This window comes from Dufourea novaeangliae, unplaced genomic scaffold, assembly GCF_001272555.1.
Source record: "Dufourea novaeangliae isolate 0120121106 unplaced genomic scaffold, ASM127255v1 scaffold75, whole genome shotgun sequence".
In the NCBI taxonomy this organism is placed as follows: Eukaryota; Metazoa; Arthropoda; class Insecta; order Hymenoptera; family Halictidae; genus Dufourea; species Dufourea novaeangliae.
Genome location: NW_015373946.1, coordinates 461,837 through 479,275, shown reverse-complemented (window position 1 = coordinate 479,275; position 17,439 = coordinate 461,837). Strand labels below are relative to the sequence as shown.

The following is a 17,439-nucleotide window of genomic DNA, read 5'->3' as shown; positions in this document are numbered from 1 at the left end:
TAACTAACCTATGATAAGCGGCCTCGCAATACATTGAAACTTACTTAACAATTAAATTTTATCCGAACTAATTTGAAATATTCACACGATTGGAAATATGATGGTTTAAAACCTGATCTGAAAAACAATACACATGGAATGAGTGACAACGTCTTATCGTTAATGTGTTCTGAAGAGTAACAATATAACGGAATAATTAGACACAGAAGGTACGACTTTTCAGTCGTGTATTTCTCTGTCGAGAAGTTAATTATGAGATGACCAGTTTTATAAATTTAATGCTAATAGGTAAATCAACATGAGTGTTCAATTGGATATCATTGTAAGGCCAGAGATCCGTTTGGATGCAAAATGGCTCAAAACAGACTTGAAGCGTTTACTTTATCGCGATGGTTTGTCCGAACTTTGGAACGAAATGATACGAGATGGTGAAATCGTAGGTTCTTTTAGTGATGGTCTAATTAATGCGGCGGGTATAACAGCTAAAAAAGGTATATGAATAATAATAATACTAAAAATAATAACAATAATAATATATAGAACAATTTGAAATTTGATTTAAAATTCTGTGTGATCTGTTTTACATAACAGTAATTCAGGGTAATTCATAGCTGTCCGATGTTTGTAGGTGAAAGTGGCCATTATTATTGTAATATGAGAGTGTTGTCATGTTTATGTTGCGATGGTATTTGCGGTCCACAACATGGCTGTAACTGTGGACCTTGTCAGAAATTGGACGAAGAGGAAGCAACAAGAGCAAACGCTCTTGCAGAGAGAACTGCTCCAGTTAGACGCACAATGAACTCATGGCTCTGGGGTCCTCAACCATGTAAACAGCTATTCTATAACTGTCGGTTACTTGTGTTATCGTATCTTTTCTAACGATTGTAATAGTCATGAAATTTCACAGCCCTGTCAGATTTAACCGAATGTATCGATTCGTTGATCGAGGAGCAAAGAAAATTATGTCACGATGTCGCAAACAGTACGTTATCCTCGACACGATTGAAACAACGGCTGGTGGTAGCACGCCGTTATCTGATGGCCCTCGTGCGTCACAAACCGCAGGAAACCAAAGACATTCAGACAGCATCGAAACCTACTACTAAATTGCAAAAAATGTATGGTAATCGAAAGTGACATAGGAATATTAGAACTAGTTGGGCATGTCATGTATGTACTTGTTTTTACTTGGAGCGAATTATTTAGTGGCGCGTTTGCGATTGCATATTGTATAGTAAGTCAGCTGGATGGACCGTGTAACGGTTGCTTTTATTAATATGTTTCTGATCAATAATGTGTACAATAATTTCAGGATGAGACCGAACGAGAAGGCAACGTTGGGTTTAGCGCGAGTTGGCTCACGCGCCGCCCTAAATTTTTCATTCGCTTACTTAAGACGGGCTTGGAGGTCCGGCGAAGACATCGAGTTTTGCAGCGAGCTTCTCTCGGAATCGCTGGAAGCTTTGCAATCGTTGCCGGAAGCGACGCTTTTCGACGAGACGAACGTTTCTCAAGTTTGGCTGGAAGTGGTGGAACGATCGGCAAAATTCTTACGACAAGTTGTCACAGGGTACAGAACCGTAAAATTCTCAATCGTTTCTATTTTGAATTTGCCATATTTGCCGTTGTCTCGATGAAATAATTGCGGTGCTCTAGCATTGGTAAACTTCTTTTCCAGGGACATAGTGAGCGGAAGATCGTGGTGCCCTGTACCGTTGACGGATCAACACACGGCTCTTTGCTTGCTACTGGAATTGGTTACGCAAAGGGCCACCCTGTCCAATTTGTTGGACTCTGTTTGTTTGTTACTTCATCTGAGCGGGAAGCACAAGCATCAAGACAATCGTGTAATGCCGCCTGGAAGCACGGCGCCGTTGATACCAGTATTGAGACGGTTGAACACAATCCCGGCATCGAAATCAAGACGATCGGATGAAAACGTAGCACCGGGTCCGTGCGAGGTTCTGCTGAAATACCTGAGGCTACCCGAGGACGATAGCACGTCCGTTGATTTACGAAAAGCGGCAGTGATCATAATGTGTAACCTGAGTAGACTGGCCGCGCCTCTGTTGCCGCCGTTGGTGACCGATCGTTTCCCAAAGAATCAGAATCAAACGTTCCAAGAGGTTCTGGCATGGGGCAGTGTGAAATTCGGAAACGGCGCGTCCCCGTTTTATTGCGACGCGATCGCGGAGCTTGGTATCAAGCAGCTCTGTTGCACCGAACGAGCTCTGATGATTCTGTCGATCAGCGGCAACGTGTACATGATGTATTACGGATCGGAGACGCAATACCCGCAGAGGGTGCACGGTTTCTCGGATAAACCGGTCACGATGATCGCCTCGCACTCGGACGGCAAGCACTATTTGGCGTTGACGCAAGAGAATCTTGTCTACTCGTGGGGAAACGGTGACGGCGGACGATTAGGACACGGCGATCGTACTTGGTACGACGAGCCAAAATTAATCGAGGCGTTGGTCGACAAGAACATCACCTTTATAACGTGCGGCAGCACATATTCGGCGGCGCTCACGTCGAACGGCGAACTGTACACCTGGGGACGAGGAAATTACGGTAGACTGGGTCATGGAAATTCGGAGGACGTGACGGTACCGATGTTGGTCACAGGTCTGAACGGTCACATGATCGTGTACGTGGCGTGCGGCAGCGGGGACTCGCATACGTTGTGCGTCACCGCGTCCGGCATAGTGTTTTCATGGGGGGACGGTGATTACGGGAAGCTGGGCAGAGGTGGTTGCGACGGCTCGAAAACGCCGAAGATCGTGGACAAGTTGTTGGATATAAACGTCGCGAAAGTGTATTGCGGCGGTCAATTCTCTGCGGCTTTAACCGCCTACGGAGAGGTGTACACATGGGGAAAGGGCGAGGCTTATCGTTTGGGCCACGGGAACGAAGAACACGTTGGATATCCAAAGGTGATCGAGGCGTTGAAAACGAAAAAGGTGAAGGACCTGTGCGTGGGTAGCTTGCACGTGCTAGCGTTGACGGAGGATCAGCTGGTCTATGCGTCGTGGCCGAGCCGACACTCTGTCTGACCTTGTCCGGTAAGAACGTGATAGGATTGGCATGCGGGCCGAACCAGAGTTTCGCTTGGTGCACCTCGGCCTGGTCGGTCGCGACCCGAGTAGCCTTCGTCGTGGACGTATGCGAAGACACGTTTCGGCTTCTGGACGTTCTGTTAAGCAAGACCTGCGAGGGATTGCCAGGCACGCGGCCGCCCACCCAGGATCGAGAATGTTTGGCGGTGGCGGCGTTGAATTTGCTCCGTTTGCAGCTGCACACCATGATCACGCACAACATTGACGGTAAAGCGGTAGGGCTTGCCGGGACAACGTTGTTAAATTCGTTGAAGCAACGTTGCGTGCAGCTAGCGAGCGGCACCGGGATCCTGGCGACGATTCAAGAGGCGGCGCAGGCGGTTCTTCAAACCGGTTGGAGCATACTGTTGCCGACCGCGAACGAACGGGCGAAGACCCTCTCGAGCTTTCTGTCGAAATCGAACGGGAACACGGAGGATGGGAACGGAACAGAGAATGGGCAACGATTCATGGCCGATCTACTGGTCTCAAGTTTGATGGCCGACGGCGGTTTGGAATTGGCGCTTAGAACCGCGATCAAAGCGGAGATGAGCGAGCTGTGCGACGAAAAGGAGTTTCTCGCGATGAACGCGTCGACGAACGCTAGCAAATCCAGCGACTCTGTGAAACAGGCAAAAGAACTGAGCTCCGAGAAGAATAACACCAGTATCTCGTTGTTGCAGCTGGTGAAACAATTGATCAAGAACGGCACGTGTACAACGCAGTCGCGGTTGCAGCAGCAGCAGCAGGAACAGATTCTTCGCGGTAACGAAGAATCGTCAGGGCAACAGCGTAACGACGCCTCGCCAAGCCTGAATCTTCTGTTGAAGTTCCAACGGTTGCTGATCGCACGGCTCTACGAGTGCGTTCATCAATCGCGCACGGAGAATCTACGGGATCAGGAGATGCTCGGCTCGGAATCGTTGTTCAGCAAGTACATTACACAGATATCGGTGCACGTGACCGAGATCGCGTTATCGGCCGCCGAATTGGCGAACGCTAGCGTCAAGCAATTTGTGTACGTCTGTACCGTTCTTAAGAACGACATCGTTCACGTACTGCTCCCTGAACTGGTCACCTGTCTTATCCTATTGCAAGTCGATTATCCGATGTTGTTGCTACAGATGGACTGGATCGAGATCCTGGGACCGATGCTGGAGTCGCTGGATCGTTTGAACAAACTGATGCCGGGGATCGATAGAAACGAGGCGGACGAGCTTTCCTGGCCGGGCATCATAGCTCCGCAACACGGGAACAAAGTCTCGATCACGGACGAGCCGTCGGTGATCCGTTGGGCCGATCTGGAGAATCATAATCGGGACGGTGGTTTATGGGTGGTGGTGAACAACAACGTGTACGATGTACAGGACGTGGTACGATTCGAGACGGCGGCTGGTGCGACAACCGGTAACTCCACCACGGAAGGTAGTCTCTGCGAGAAGACAGGATTCAGTTGGGACACTGGAAATCCTTACTCCAGTCACGGTGTGTCGTCATGGACACGGGGACAACAGCTGCCACCGCGATCCATGATGGATTCATATTTCGTCGGCCATTATTGCCACTCGGAGCCTGAGAACGCCGAGATCACCGTCGATGCGACGGACGTCTGTTCCGCTTTGCTGGACACCGAACGCGCCCTGGGCTTTCTGTTCGGTCTGCACGCGTACAGAATGCGCCAGAGCTTGCCGTTGCAACCGGCTGAGGAGGAATGCGCCACCTGGTTGAACGTGGACATCTTCAGGGGTGGTTTACAGGTGCTGCAACCGCCGAATCCGTACGAGGAGGAGAAAGGCGAGGCGAGGAGCAACACCTCGACCGCGGCGAACTCGCCGACCGAACCACCGATTCCTGTACGGATCCGAAACGAACCCCAGAAGGAGAAGGACGATCGTGTCACTGCGTTCACGTACGCTCTCGCCGAAACTCATAAAACCGAGTCCCAGGTACAGACGTTCTTGACGATCGTCGATCGTTACTCGAAGGCGAACAATCTGTTGGCGCACATCGAGTTCACGTGCGATCATCCGGTCGAGGAGGTCGGTCGACTATTAATGGCGGTGATAATAAAGCATCTAGGTCTTGGGTATCTGGCGATCGGTTTGATCGATCAAGAGACCACCACCGGGAACGGTAATCACGCGAAATTACCGAGACCGTTGGCCGACATGATTAGAGCGGTGCATCAGACCAAATGGAATCTGATACGTATCAGACAGCAACAGAACCGTAGCTACAAGGAGGTGTGCGCTGCCGCCCAAGAGAAATGCCGATTTCTTCTGCACGAGGTCAGATCGGCGACCAGTTACGAGATCAAGGGGCTACGAGACGCTAAACTGTTGCACACGGTGCCGAGATTCAAGAGGGCTGTGCGCACGGTGATACGGGACATGGTGCGTAGAAACGTAGAGGACAGTACCGCCACTACCACGCCGAAAGAGGCCACTGCCAGACCATGTCCTGCCTCCCCGTTGAAGCTGGAGAACACCACGGAGAACGGCACACGGAAAACGATCGGTCGGATGATCGAGAGGATCAAACAGCGACCGTTGAACATCGACGCCGCCGAACTGATGGCCAGTATAATAAACTTCGTGGTCACGGAGGACAGTGGCGACGTGGAGACGCTACGTCGTGCGATGTACTGTCAAACGCAACGGGCGAAATTACGGGAACAGGGGATCCTGATGATGCAACGATTGCTCGGGAAGGACAGCTTGATCACATCGGTGAAATACACGTTGCTGAACGGTTGGCTGGGTTTGACACACGAGAACAAACGTCTCGGCGTGGGGACGATCAATCATTGCCTGGACAACATTCGTTCGATAACACCGTATCAAAAGTCCCGTATCATTCTGGCCGAGGCGGAGGTGACATCGTGGGCGGTGAAAGCGTTACGGGCGTACGTGGTACAGGCGGAATTGCCGAGCAAACCGAAGATCAGCGATAAGAGCAGCTTGAATCAAGGAAAGTACACGTGGTTGCGGAAACTGCCCAGGGCTAGATTCCTGTTGACGATTCTGGGCATGTTGACGAACTATCAGCACTCGAATGAAATTGGTCTGTTGATCAACTCGGGCACATTGTCCAGCGTTTTGACGTTGCTCAGACAAATCGGACTCACGGTGCCGGGGACTACGACCTCGTCGATCGCTGTGGCCGCTGCGACAACGGGAACCGGGACCAAGACCACCGACGAGGTCAAGTCGAAGGACGCGACAACGGCTATATACGAGGACACATTGGAGAAGAGCAAACCGCCCAACGTTCAGCTGACCGGTATGGAGTTGGCCGCTTTAATGAAGGTCGGTGTACGCGTGGTACGCGGAGTAGATTGGAAATGGGGTGATCAAGACGGTCCGTCACCCGGAGAGGGTCGTGTGATCTGCGAGCCTGGCGTAGACGGTTGGGTACGCGTCCAATGGGAAAACGGGAACACGAACTCGTATCGTATGGGCAAGGAGGGCAAGTACGATCTGAAATTGGCCGAACCGCCAACACCGCCGGACACCGATACCGATGATCTCGACACGTCCCTCGATCCCGCGAAAACGGAGAAGGGAACAACAGGGGAAACGTACGGTGACATACATCCGACCACGTGTCTGAAAACCGCCTCGGTTAGTCTGCTACGCGTTCTGTTGCTCTGTTGCGGTATAGTGGCCGACAAGGTGACACCGAGCGCCATTAAGACACTGGCGTCAGTTTTACGAGGCGTGACCGCGACCGCCCACAAGTCTGATTCACATAAAGAGTCATTAATGTTGCAGGAATATCACGAGAGCTGGGCCAGTCTTAGCTTGCTAAGGGCGATCGCGAATTCACCGGAACTGTGTAAATCATTGAGCACCAAAGCGTGGATCGATTTTCTGTTGGGCGTGATCGCCGAGGAGAATAACTCGAACTTGGAGAAGCAGATAATGGCGGTACGATTCCTGACCACCGTTCTACCGTCCTGGTCCACGGACAATCCTAACGCGATACCGTTTCTGGAGAGAACGTTTCGTATAATAGGTAGGATCGCGCTCACCTGCGATCTCAGCTCGACCACCGAACCGTACACGAACAAATGTCGCGTCTCGTTAACAGCCTCTTATAGTTCGACGATCGTCGAGGAGCTTGTCTCGCTGGTCAGATATCTGCACACCGTGCCACGATGGAACGGTACCCTGAACGCGTTTCTATCGTCGAAATTGTCCCTGGCATCGGATCTGTTGAGCGACGGACCGTTGTTTCATATACAGGTGAACGAGAACGGTGGCGAGAATAGCGTGAGCATACAGCAAACTGTGATGGCTGCGTTGGTCGTTATCGGTGGCCTTGACGACAGACCGAGGATCGGTGGTCTGGTCGAGCTGGACGGACAAATCGGTACAATATGCAAGTTCACGAGACACGCCAAGGTACTGGTCCAGATGCACGACAGCGATACACGAAAGAAGGTTCCGTTCTTTGTGGTGAAACGTATCGACGAGAAGTTCCGTTTGGATCGTATGCCGATGCCGGACACGTTTCTCTCCACCTGGGCGAATCTGTTATTGGGACACCGTGGGATGGACAAACGACCGAACGGTATGCCCGTGATAGCAGGCGCTGTGAACTCATCCGTTCTCCGGACGCAACAGCAACAGCTCGCGGCGTTGAACGCCGGCAAAACCGTTCTGGATCATCAGACGAAATTAAGGAAGATCTTGCGGCAACCGATCAAGAAGAAGAACGAGGTGACGATGAACGACGACGATGACGACGATGTCATTGCTGGTAATGGTGGCCCCGAAGATCGAAGAAGCGGCGAGAATAATTGCGAAGGACAACACAGCAGACGCGTCTGTGGACGTGGATGCAGCCGTGGCCGACGTCCACACATTCATCTTCGTGCCCGTCTCGACGCTGGTGACAGTAGCCACGCGAGGGACGACGACGAGATCGACGATGACGTTGATAATAATGACGACAACAACGAGAACGACGACGACGACGAGGACGATGATGACGATAATGATGACGATGACGATGACGATGACGTTGTTGGTAACAATAAGGAGAAGGCTAACAACGGCGAGGAAGGGAACCATCAGGCTGGACGTTGGTTCGGCGATACATTGAACGGTAACGATAACGTCGACAACGACAACGACAATCGTAACGAGAATCTGAACAAGAACGCGAACGAGAACATGAACGAGGACGAGAACGAGAACGTGAACGAAAACGTGAACGTGAACAACACCGAAGACAACGGGGACGGTGGCTGCCGTGAGAAACGCGTGACATTGTTTCAAGAGATGTTAGTACGCGCGACTAGACCGCAACCGTTGAAGCCTATCTTCAAACGCAGGGAACTGGAGGAAGCTGCGTTAACGGTCTCGCAGTATCTCGCCTCCGAATTGAGCCATTCCCCTGTTCAGCGTGTCGGTGGTCATCTATCCGAACCCGATTCACCTGTATCCGATTGTTCGTTGGTGTCGTTGACCTCCAGTCAGAAGAAACACTGCCGAAGCAACGGTCGAAAAAGTCCACCGCCGATGAGCCCATTGGTGGCGCAGCTCACGGAAATGGGTTTCCCAAAACGAAGCGTCGAATTCGCGATCAAAAGCCTTAGCACCGGTGTCGGTTACATCACCGCCGAGAGTGTGGTCGCTTGGCTATTGGAGAATCCCGATGCCGCTCTGAGCGACAGCGAAACGATATCCAGCGTATACGGGTTGTCCGATCCGGAGGACTCGACCAGCGAGAATATCGACGATTCACTGTCAACGCACGACGTTGTCTCGTCGTTGATGCCGCCTAATTACATGAAACGATCGGACTTTCTCTCGGTGGACGAGTACGCGATCTACGTGCGCGACAATCTGACTCCGGGCATGTTGGTTCGATGTTGCAAAAGCTACGAGGAGGTCGAATACGGGGACGTTGGTCAGGTGATAAAGATCGATCCCGAAGGTTTGCACGATCTGAACGTTCAGGTCGCCTGGCAACGTAAAGGCGGTACGTATTGGGTGAGGTTCATTCATATAGAACTTCTAGGACATCCGCCGACGATACCGGGACCAGCTGCGTTGAAGATCGGCGACAAGGTCCGAGTTAAAGCGTCCGTGACCGTGCCTAAATATAAATGGGGATCGGTGAATCATCAGAGCGTGGGGATCGTTACCGGTATAATAAACAACGGAAAGGACGTGTCCGTGGATTTCCCTCAGCAGAGCGGTTGGACCGGTTGCGTGATAGAGATGGAAAGGGTACCGTCCTGTCATCACTCGGTCTCTTGTAATTCCTGCCATCTGTTACCGATCTCGGGGCCTCGGTTCAAGTGCAAATACTGCGAGAATTATAATCTTTGCGAGAACTGTTTCTACACGAAACGTTGCCATCGACACGGATTCAGTCGGATCGTGGAACCGGGATCGGCCGCTGTGTACGCCGGTAAGCCTGGAAGGTATCACAGACAGGATTTAACGGAGTCATCGTTGATCGACGATTGTTCAAAGTGTATACGCACGTTGAGCGTGTCGTCGCGCGAGAATTGGGCGACCAGATTGCTCGATTCCGGCAGATACTGGCAGAGTTTCGGTTTGCAGGGTAAACATTGGATACGTTTGGAGATGTTCCCGGGCGTGTTGGTTCATTCGTTGAAGATACTGGTGAACCCGCAGGACGGTAGTTACATGCCGTCGTTGATCGGTGTGTCCGTGGGCGATTCGTTCAGTCGTTTGGTGGAACTGGCGACGATCAGCGTGCGTCACACGGACACCAGCGTGCTGTTGCTGCACGACACCAAGGAGTATTATCCGTACATCGAGATCACGATAAAACAGTGTCGTAACGGGGGTATCGATTGCAAGATACACGGTCTACGTATTGTTGGTAAGAAAAAGATCTTTGAGAATCAACTGGCCACCTCGGTCTCGTTTCTGGCATCCGACTGGGAGATCGTGCAGGAACAGATGTGCACGCAACGGGGCACAGAGGCGTCTCAGCATTCGGCCGTCTACGTATGGGGATTGAACGATAAAGATCAACTGGGTGGATTGAAAGGATCGAAGATAAAGTTACCAGTGTACAGCGAGGTTCTCTCGAAATTAAAGCCAGTTCACATCGCTGGTGGTAGCAAAACGTTGTTCGTGGTCAGCCAAGAGGGTAAACTGTACGCGTGTGGAGAAGGTACGAACGGTAGACTCGGTTTGGGCGACGACAGCAACGTGGGCGAGCCGAAACCGATCCCGTTTCTCAGCCAGTACGTGATCAAAAAGGTGGCGGTTCATTCGGGCGGTAAGCACGCATTAGCGCTCACTCAGGACGGCAAGGTATTCTCGTGGGGCGAGGGAGAGGACGGCAAGCTGGGCCACGGGAATTGTTTATCGCTGGACAAGCCCAGACTGATCGAGGCGTTGAAATCGAAGAGGATCCGTGACATCGCATGCGGTTCCGGTCATTCAGCCGCAATCACCAGCAGCGGGGAGCTGTACACATGGGGCCTGGGCGAGTACGGTCGTTTAGGCCACGGCGACACGTCGACGCAACTGAAACCGAAACTCGTGCAATCGTTACTCTGTCAACGGGTGATACAGGTGGCGTGCGGTAGCAGGGACGCCCAAACGATGGCGTTAACCGCTGACGGATTGGTATATTCGTGGGGCGACGGGGACTTCGGCAAGCTCGGCCGTGGCGGTAGCGACGGTTGCTATACACCATTGCTGATCGACCGTCTGACTGGATTAAGCGTCGTGCAGATCGAATGCGGGGCACAGTTCTCCCTGGCGTTAACCAAGTACGGCGAGGTGTGGACCTGGGGCAAGGGTGATTATTTCCGTCTGGGTCACGGTAACGATCATCACGTCCGTAAACCGACGCTAGTCGAGGGACTACGCGGGAAGAAGGTGGTCCACGTCGCGGTCGGTGCTCTCCACTGTCTCGCGGTAACGGACAACGGTCAGGTGTTCGCTTGGGGCGATAACGATCACGGACAGCAGGGAAACGGTTCGACTATCGTGAACAAGAAACCGTCGTTGGTGCACGAGCTGGACGACACAAGAGTGAATCGGGTGTCTTGCGGCTCCAGTCACAGCATCGCCTGGGTACTGACCGATCAGCCGGCAGCTAACAATCAGGAACCGGTCGCGTTCCCGACCAGCAAGGATCCTCTTGGTCAGACATTGCTCAGATTCAAGAGTACGGTCACGGATACGGGGGTATTGTCTGTTCCATCTTGCTCGAAAAACGCGTACAGCACCGCGGCTATAGGTGCCACGTCCACTACTGCTACTGCTGTTGGTGGCACGAGTGCTGCCACGTCTGCTACCACGTCTGCTACAGTGAACACCACCGTGAACGGCGAGGGCAGTAGCAGCGGGATTGCTGGGACCAGTAACGGCAGCTACGACGACGACGACGACGACCTGGCGAAGATCACCGGTATACAACGCAGCAACAACACTCGACCGTCTCTCGCGAGTATTATATTGTCGTTGGAAAGTAACGTCGCTAAACAACAGGCGTTGCAACACGTGATAAACGCTCTTCGAATAATACAGGCGCGTGTAGCGGTGGTGACCTCGTTGCAGAGTCATTCAACGTTGAGAACAGGTGTTGCAGGTGGCGTTGCCAGCGGTACAGGTGGCGCTGTCAGCGTGCTCGCTGAGGCGACATCGTCGGCGGACGGAGGAACGATGAACGAGTCGAATATCGGTAACGGGGGAGGACACGCGGTCTACCAAAATGTCGGGGATAGCGCTCAAGGGGGTGGTGAGGCACCAGCGAACGTCGCCGAAGTGGTCAATCTGATGAGCAACCCGAGAACCAGCCCGGAATCCGAGGATTATCCGTTGACCATGTTCCCGTCGATGTCCAGTTCAGCGAGTCTCTCGTCACGAGCCTCGAAGATGTCAAGCAGCGCGATGAGCGTGATCGCGGCGACCTTGACCTCGAACGCTCAAGTGGTCGGCGATGGTATCGGCGCCGTGGACCCGGGTCTAGACGATTTCACGTCCACACTGACCGAGGAGGACGCCAGAATGCTGGTCGAGTTACTGAAGCTGGCGGTCGCGAATCGTGTCTGCAAAGGCGCCCGCGAGACGATATCGTCGGTGTTGATCGCACTGGCGAAAACGAATCATTTGATACGAAGCATGATACTGGAACTCTGCATCACCGAGCTGGAGGACACGGTGGCGAATTCGAATAACAGGAGCAACATGCCGCAACCGGTGGTACAGGAGAGCCCGCATCCGTACATAGATGGTACCACGTTGACCGGTCACGTGCGAATACCCGGCGCGGAAGCGTTACGGGTGGAGTTCGACAGACGTTGCTCCACCGAACGACGACACGATCCGTTGGCGTTCATGGACAGCAATAACCGTGTGCTGGCGGTGAAGTCTGGTCGAGAGTGGAGCGAATGGGCCGGCGAAATTCGAATACCGGGTGACGAATTGAAATGGCGTTTCTCGTCGGACGGATCGTTGAACGGTTGGGGATGGCGGTTCACGGTGTACCCGGTGATGGCGCCTCACGATCTAATCTCGGACAGGGCGGTTCTTTCGCAGCCGGCGATCGGTCTCGCCGAGTCCCTATTGGACAACAGTTTGATCGGTCTGGACAAGAACGTCGCGACCAGATTGGCTGCCACGTTGGCCCAGTGCAGTCAGCTGAGCGTGTTGTCCGCCCAGCAACGTATGTGGGCCCTCAGAAAGTTACAGGTGGTGTACACCACCGGGCCTGGTATACGACCGGAGATCGCGCTCTCCTCGTTGCTCGGCTCGTTGCCGCAAGCGTTGCTGAAACAGTACGCGTACGAAGACCCGTTGGTCAGAGGCGGGAAACAATTGATGCACAGCGATTTCTTTAAAGTCTTGGTCGCGCTCGCCTCCGACATCGAGCTGGACGGGATGCAGTGTTGCACGGAGATACACAAATGGTCCTGGTTCCGTAGGTACTGCCTGTCCGCAAGGGTCGCCAAAGCTCTGGTGAACCGTACACCATTGCCACGCGCGTTCTGCTTAGAAGTTACCAAACGGATCGCCGAGATGAGCACCGACGGGGAAGGTACCAGCAACGAGCACGAGAGCCACGAGCTGTTCAAGCAGGAACACGACGAACAGCTGTTGCAGTGGTTGAATCGTCGACCGGAAGATTGGACGTTATCGTGGGACGGATCCGGGGCGATTTACGGCTGGGGGCATAATCATCGGGGCCAGTTGGGCGGTCTGGAGGGTGCCAAGGTGAAATTGCCGGTTCTATGCGAAAGTCTGTCCGCTTTAAGGCCGATCCAACTCACCGGCGGGGAGCAAACATTGTTCGCCGTTACTGCTGACGGAAAGGTCTATGCGACTGGTGAGCACAATATATATGTATGTATACAGGGTAAAAAGTAACGAAGGAATATTTTACAAAAAATACATTCCAAACTAAAATTACGAACCACAGATCATAAAAAATTAATCGCCCAACAATCAACGATCTAGTTGCTTTTCTGATGATTTCCTTGGGCGATTTAATTTTATATGTGTAACATACAAGCCATGTAATCGATTTTCATTAATTCATGACTTGTTTTCGTAGGGTACGGTGCTGTCGGACGTCTCGGGATCGGTGGAACCGATTCCGTAATGGTGCCTACACTTTTGGAGTCCATCCAGCACGTGTTTGTGAAGAAAGTCGCGGTGAACTCGGGCGGTAAACACTGTCTTGCGTTGAGCTCCGAGGGTCACGTCTACTCCTGGGGCGAGGGGGACGACGGGAAATTGGGCCACGGTAACCGAGCGTCGTTCGACCGGCCGAAATTGGTCGACGAGCTACTGGGCACCGAGATCGTGGACATAGCCTGCGGCGGCAACCACAGCGCGGCGATAACCAGTACCGGTTGGCTGTACACCTGGGGAAAAGGTGAAGCAACCCCTTGTAACCCAAAATTCGAATCCTTTTCTTCCGCCTGGCGACGCGAAATTGTCATTAAGACGTTCACGTTATCCCTGTATCGCGTTGCGCTTGTTGATGATTAGGCCGTTACGGACGTCTCGGCCACGGGGACAGCGAGGACCAATTGACGCCGAAACTGGTGGAGGCGTTGCAGGATTACAAAGTGATCGACGTCGCTTGCGGTAGCGGGGACGCTCAAACCCTGTGCGTCACCGACGACGACAACGTGTGGAGTTGGGGCGACGGTGATTACGGGAAACTGGGCAGAGGCGGTAGCGACGGCTGCAAGGTCCCCGTGAAAATCGAGTCATTGGCAGGCCTTGGGGTCGTTAAAGTCGAATGCGGCAGTCAATTCTCGGTGGCTTTGACGAGATCGGGGGCGATTTATACATGGTAGAGTAATATACACGCTGGCACTCCTTCCAATCGATCTATCACTTTTCTCCTTTCGTTATCGCTTATTCTACACTTTAGTTTCTTCTCGTTCACTTTCTCTCTGACACTGTATCTCTAACCGGTTCAACTTTGTACAGGGGTAAAGGAGATTATCATCGGTTGGGTCACGGTACGGACGATCATGTGCGCAGACCCCGGAAGGTAGCGGCGCTTCAAGGAAAGAAAATCATATCTATAGCGACCGGCTCGTTGCATTGTGTCGCGTGCTCCGACAAGGGAGAAGTGTTCACCTGGGGGGACAACGACGAAGGCCAACTGGGAGACGGTACGACGAGCGCCCTTCAAAGACCGAGGCTGGTACGGGCGCTTCAAGGTGAAAAAATCACGCGTGTCGCGTGCGGTAGCGCGCACACATTGGCGTGGAGCACCACGAAAGCGACGCAAACGAAAATGCCCGCCGTGACACCGATGGAGTACGATCTAGTCAAGGATTTACCGTTTCCTGTGCTGCACAACCGGCTGGTATTGTTGCATCATTTCGCGGAGCTGCTGTGCCCGTGTTTGCCGATGTTCCCGATCACCGGCTCACTCAGCCTGAGCAAACTGGCCCCGATACTGGTGTACAGTATCAAAGAGGCGACCTTTCGTAAAGTGGTGCAAGCGACGATGGTCAGGGATCGGCAACACGGGCCGGTGATAGAGCTGAATCGGATACAGGTGAAACGAGCCCGTGGCAAGGGTGGATTGGCTGGACCGGACGGTATCAAGTCGGTCTTCGGTCAGATGGTCTCGAAGCTGTCGTTGCTCACGCAAGACGTCCTCTTCTTTCCGCATAGGGTCTGGAAGGTGAAATTCGTCGGTATGTGTTGTATGGAAACGTTCGTCGTTCGCAGTTTCAGATGAAACGTGTAACCATCGACGGGATAATGGATCGTTTTAACATTCTATGCGAACAGGAGAGAGCGTGGACGATTGCGGCGGTGGTTACAGCGAGAGTATAGCGGAGATGTGCGACGAGCTGCAAAACGGGTCTCTACCGTTGTTCATACCGACCCCGAATGGCCGCGACGACAACGGCACCAACAGGGATTGCTTTCTGTTGAATCCGACCGCCGACTCACCGTTGCACATGAACATGTTCCGTTTCCTCGGGATAGTGATGGGTATAGCGATACGTACCGGTAGCCCGTTAAGCTTGAATCTGGCGGAGCCCGTGTGGAAACAGCTCGCCGGTAGCTCGTTGACGCCAGCCGATTTAACCGAGGTGGACAGAGACTATGTACCCGGTTTGCTGTGCATCCGGGACATGGACCCGGACGAGAAAGTGTTCCAGACCCTCGAGATGCCGTTCTCCACGCCATCCGCAGTCGGACACGATGTACCTCTTTCGAATAGGTACGCAAACTTGTTGCGTCACACACATACACACATACACACGAATACTCGTAGGGATCTGTCTCCTGAAATACCTGTGATTTTCAGGTATCAGAAGATCACACCGGCGAACAAGCACGAGTACGTACGATTGGCCTTGAACTATAGACTTCACGAATTCGATACACAAGTGGCCGCCGTTCGCGAGGGAATGTCAAAAGTCATTCCTGTGCCGTTCCTCGCGTTGTTCAGCGGAGCGGAATTGGAAACGATGGTCTGCGGTAGCCCGGACATACCACTTACCTTATTGAAGTCCGTCGCAACTTACAAAGGTATGTATAGGTACATAGTGAAAAACAGCTGTATCTAAGAGCGTGAATACAGTAAAAACATCAAGAGGTGCCAAAATTATTAAAAATATGATTCTTGAACATTTTATGGTATAGGTCCCTGTTGCATTGGACTCCTCAATTGTTCGCCAAGTGTTTACTCGTTCCAAAAGAAGTATTATTTTATTATAAAAATTCGAAATTTCCATGTTTATTCCAATTAAAAATGGCGAAGTACCTTTTTTTTTATCTTTTATTCCTAATTCGAGACTCTTTATCTAGGTTATACATTGGACTGCGCCACTGGCAGTCCTTCGGATCAGTGAAAGAGTTCTTGACTGATACACACTCTTGTTCACAGGCATCGAGACGAGCGCGCCTCTGATACAGTGGTTCTGGGAGGTAATGGAAGAATTCTCGAACCAAGAGAGATCTCTGTTCCTTCGATTCGTCTGGGGCAGAACCCGCTTGCCGCGCACGATCGCCGACTTCCGGGGACGAGATTTCGTACTGCAGGTAAGACCACCGTTTCCGATTCTCTTTCTTGCTCTTGGTCATACGAAAATCTAATCTTGTGCTATGGTTGTAACGAATGTTTCCGAAACTACTTTCTCAGGTGATGGACAAGTACAATCCGCCTGATCATTTTCTTCCTGAAAGTTACACGTGCTTTTTCCTCTTGAAAATGCCACGGTATTCGTGCAAGTTGGTGCTATGCCAGAAATTGAAATACGCGATACATTTCTGTAAAAGTATCGACACCGACGAGTATGCACGCGTCCAAGCTGCTACCAATTCGGACACCGAGGAAGTTGAGAGTATAGGCAGCGAGGAGTTCACTTCGCTTTAACGAAACCCGGGTTCGACCTCTATTTCAATAAAGACTCGATCGAATTTCGTCGATATATGGATCTCGTCATGTGATCGTATATCCTATATATACGAAATTTGATTATATTTATATATACATACATAAATCTACGTTTCACTCTTACATCGTATCGTTCGTAAGTACTAACGTTCCCTTTTATCAACGAAACAATTTATCCGTACCAAAATGAAGTTCTACCAATTACGGTTCAATCGATTCTAATGAACCGTTTATGCTCTACACGTTGTGTTTTTTCGGAGACTAGACTAAAGATCATTCGATTCGATTAATCAAGTCATGCATTCGATTATAATAGCCCAACGACGGATACCGTTTTTATCAGCAACGCACGATCAGGATCAGTTCAAACTAGACGAATTCTAAAGTCTGTCTTAAAGTTTATCGTTGCCTCGCTTTTGCTTTTTATTACTAAAATTGAATGATCATTCGA

The 17,439-nt window shown here is 51.8% G+C and overlaps 1 protein-coding gene across 1 annotated transcript; it reads left to right on the top strand.

The window, feature by feature from the left end:
- The first annotated feature begins 289 nt into the window (after window positions 1-289).
- Window positions 290-17,342, top strand: LOC107186068 (E3 ubiquitin-protein ligase HERC2). Its single transcript, XM_015573865.1, is given in 15 exon segments — window positions 290-491; window positions 629-829; window positions 911-1,121; window positions 1,316-1,573; window positions 1,682-3,032; window positions 3,035-7,855; window positions 8,366-11,302; window positions 11,510-13,433; window positions 13,662-13,985; window positions 14,102-14,411; window positions 14,552-15,273; window positions 15,371-15,809; window positions 15,897-16,120; window positions 16,479-16,633; window positions 16,734-17,342. Coding segments are annotated over 15 exon segments (14,304 nt in total). The 5' UTR covers window positions 290-298; the 3' UTR covers window positions 16,968-17,342.
- The last annotated feature ends 97 nt before the right edge of the window (window positions 17,343-17,439 follow it).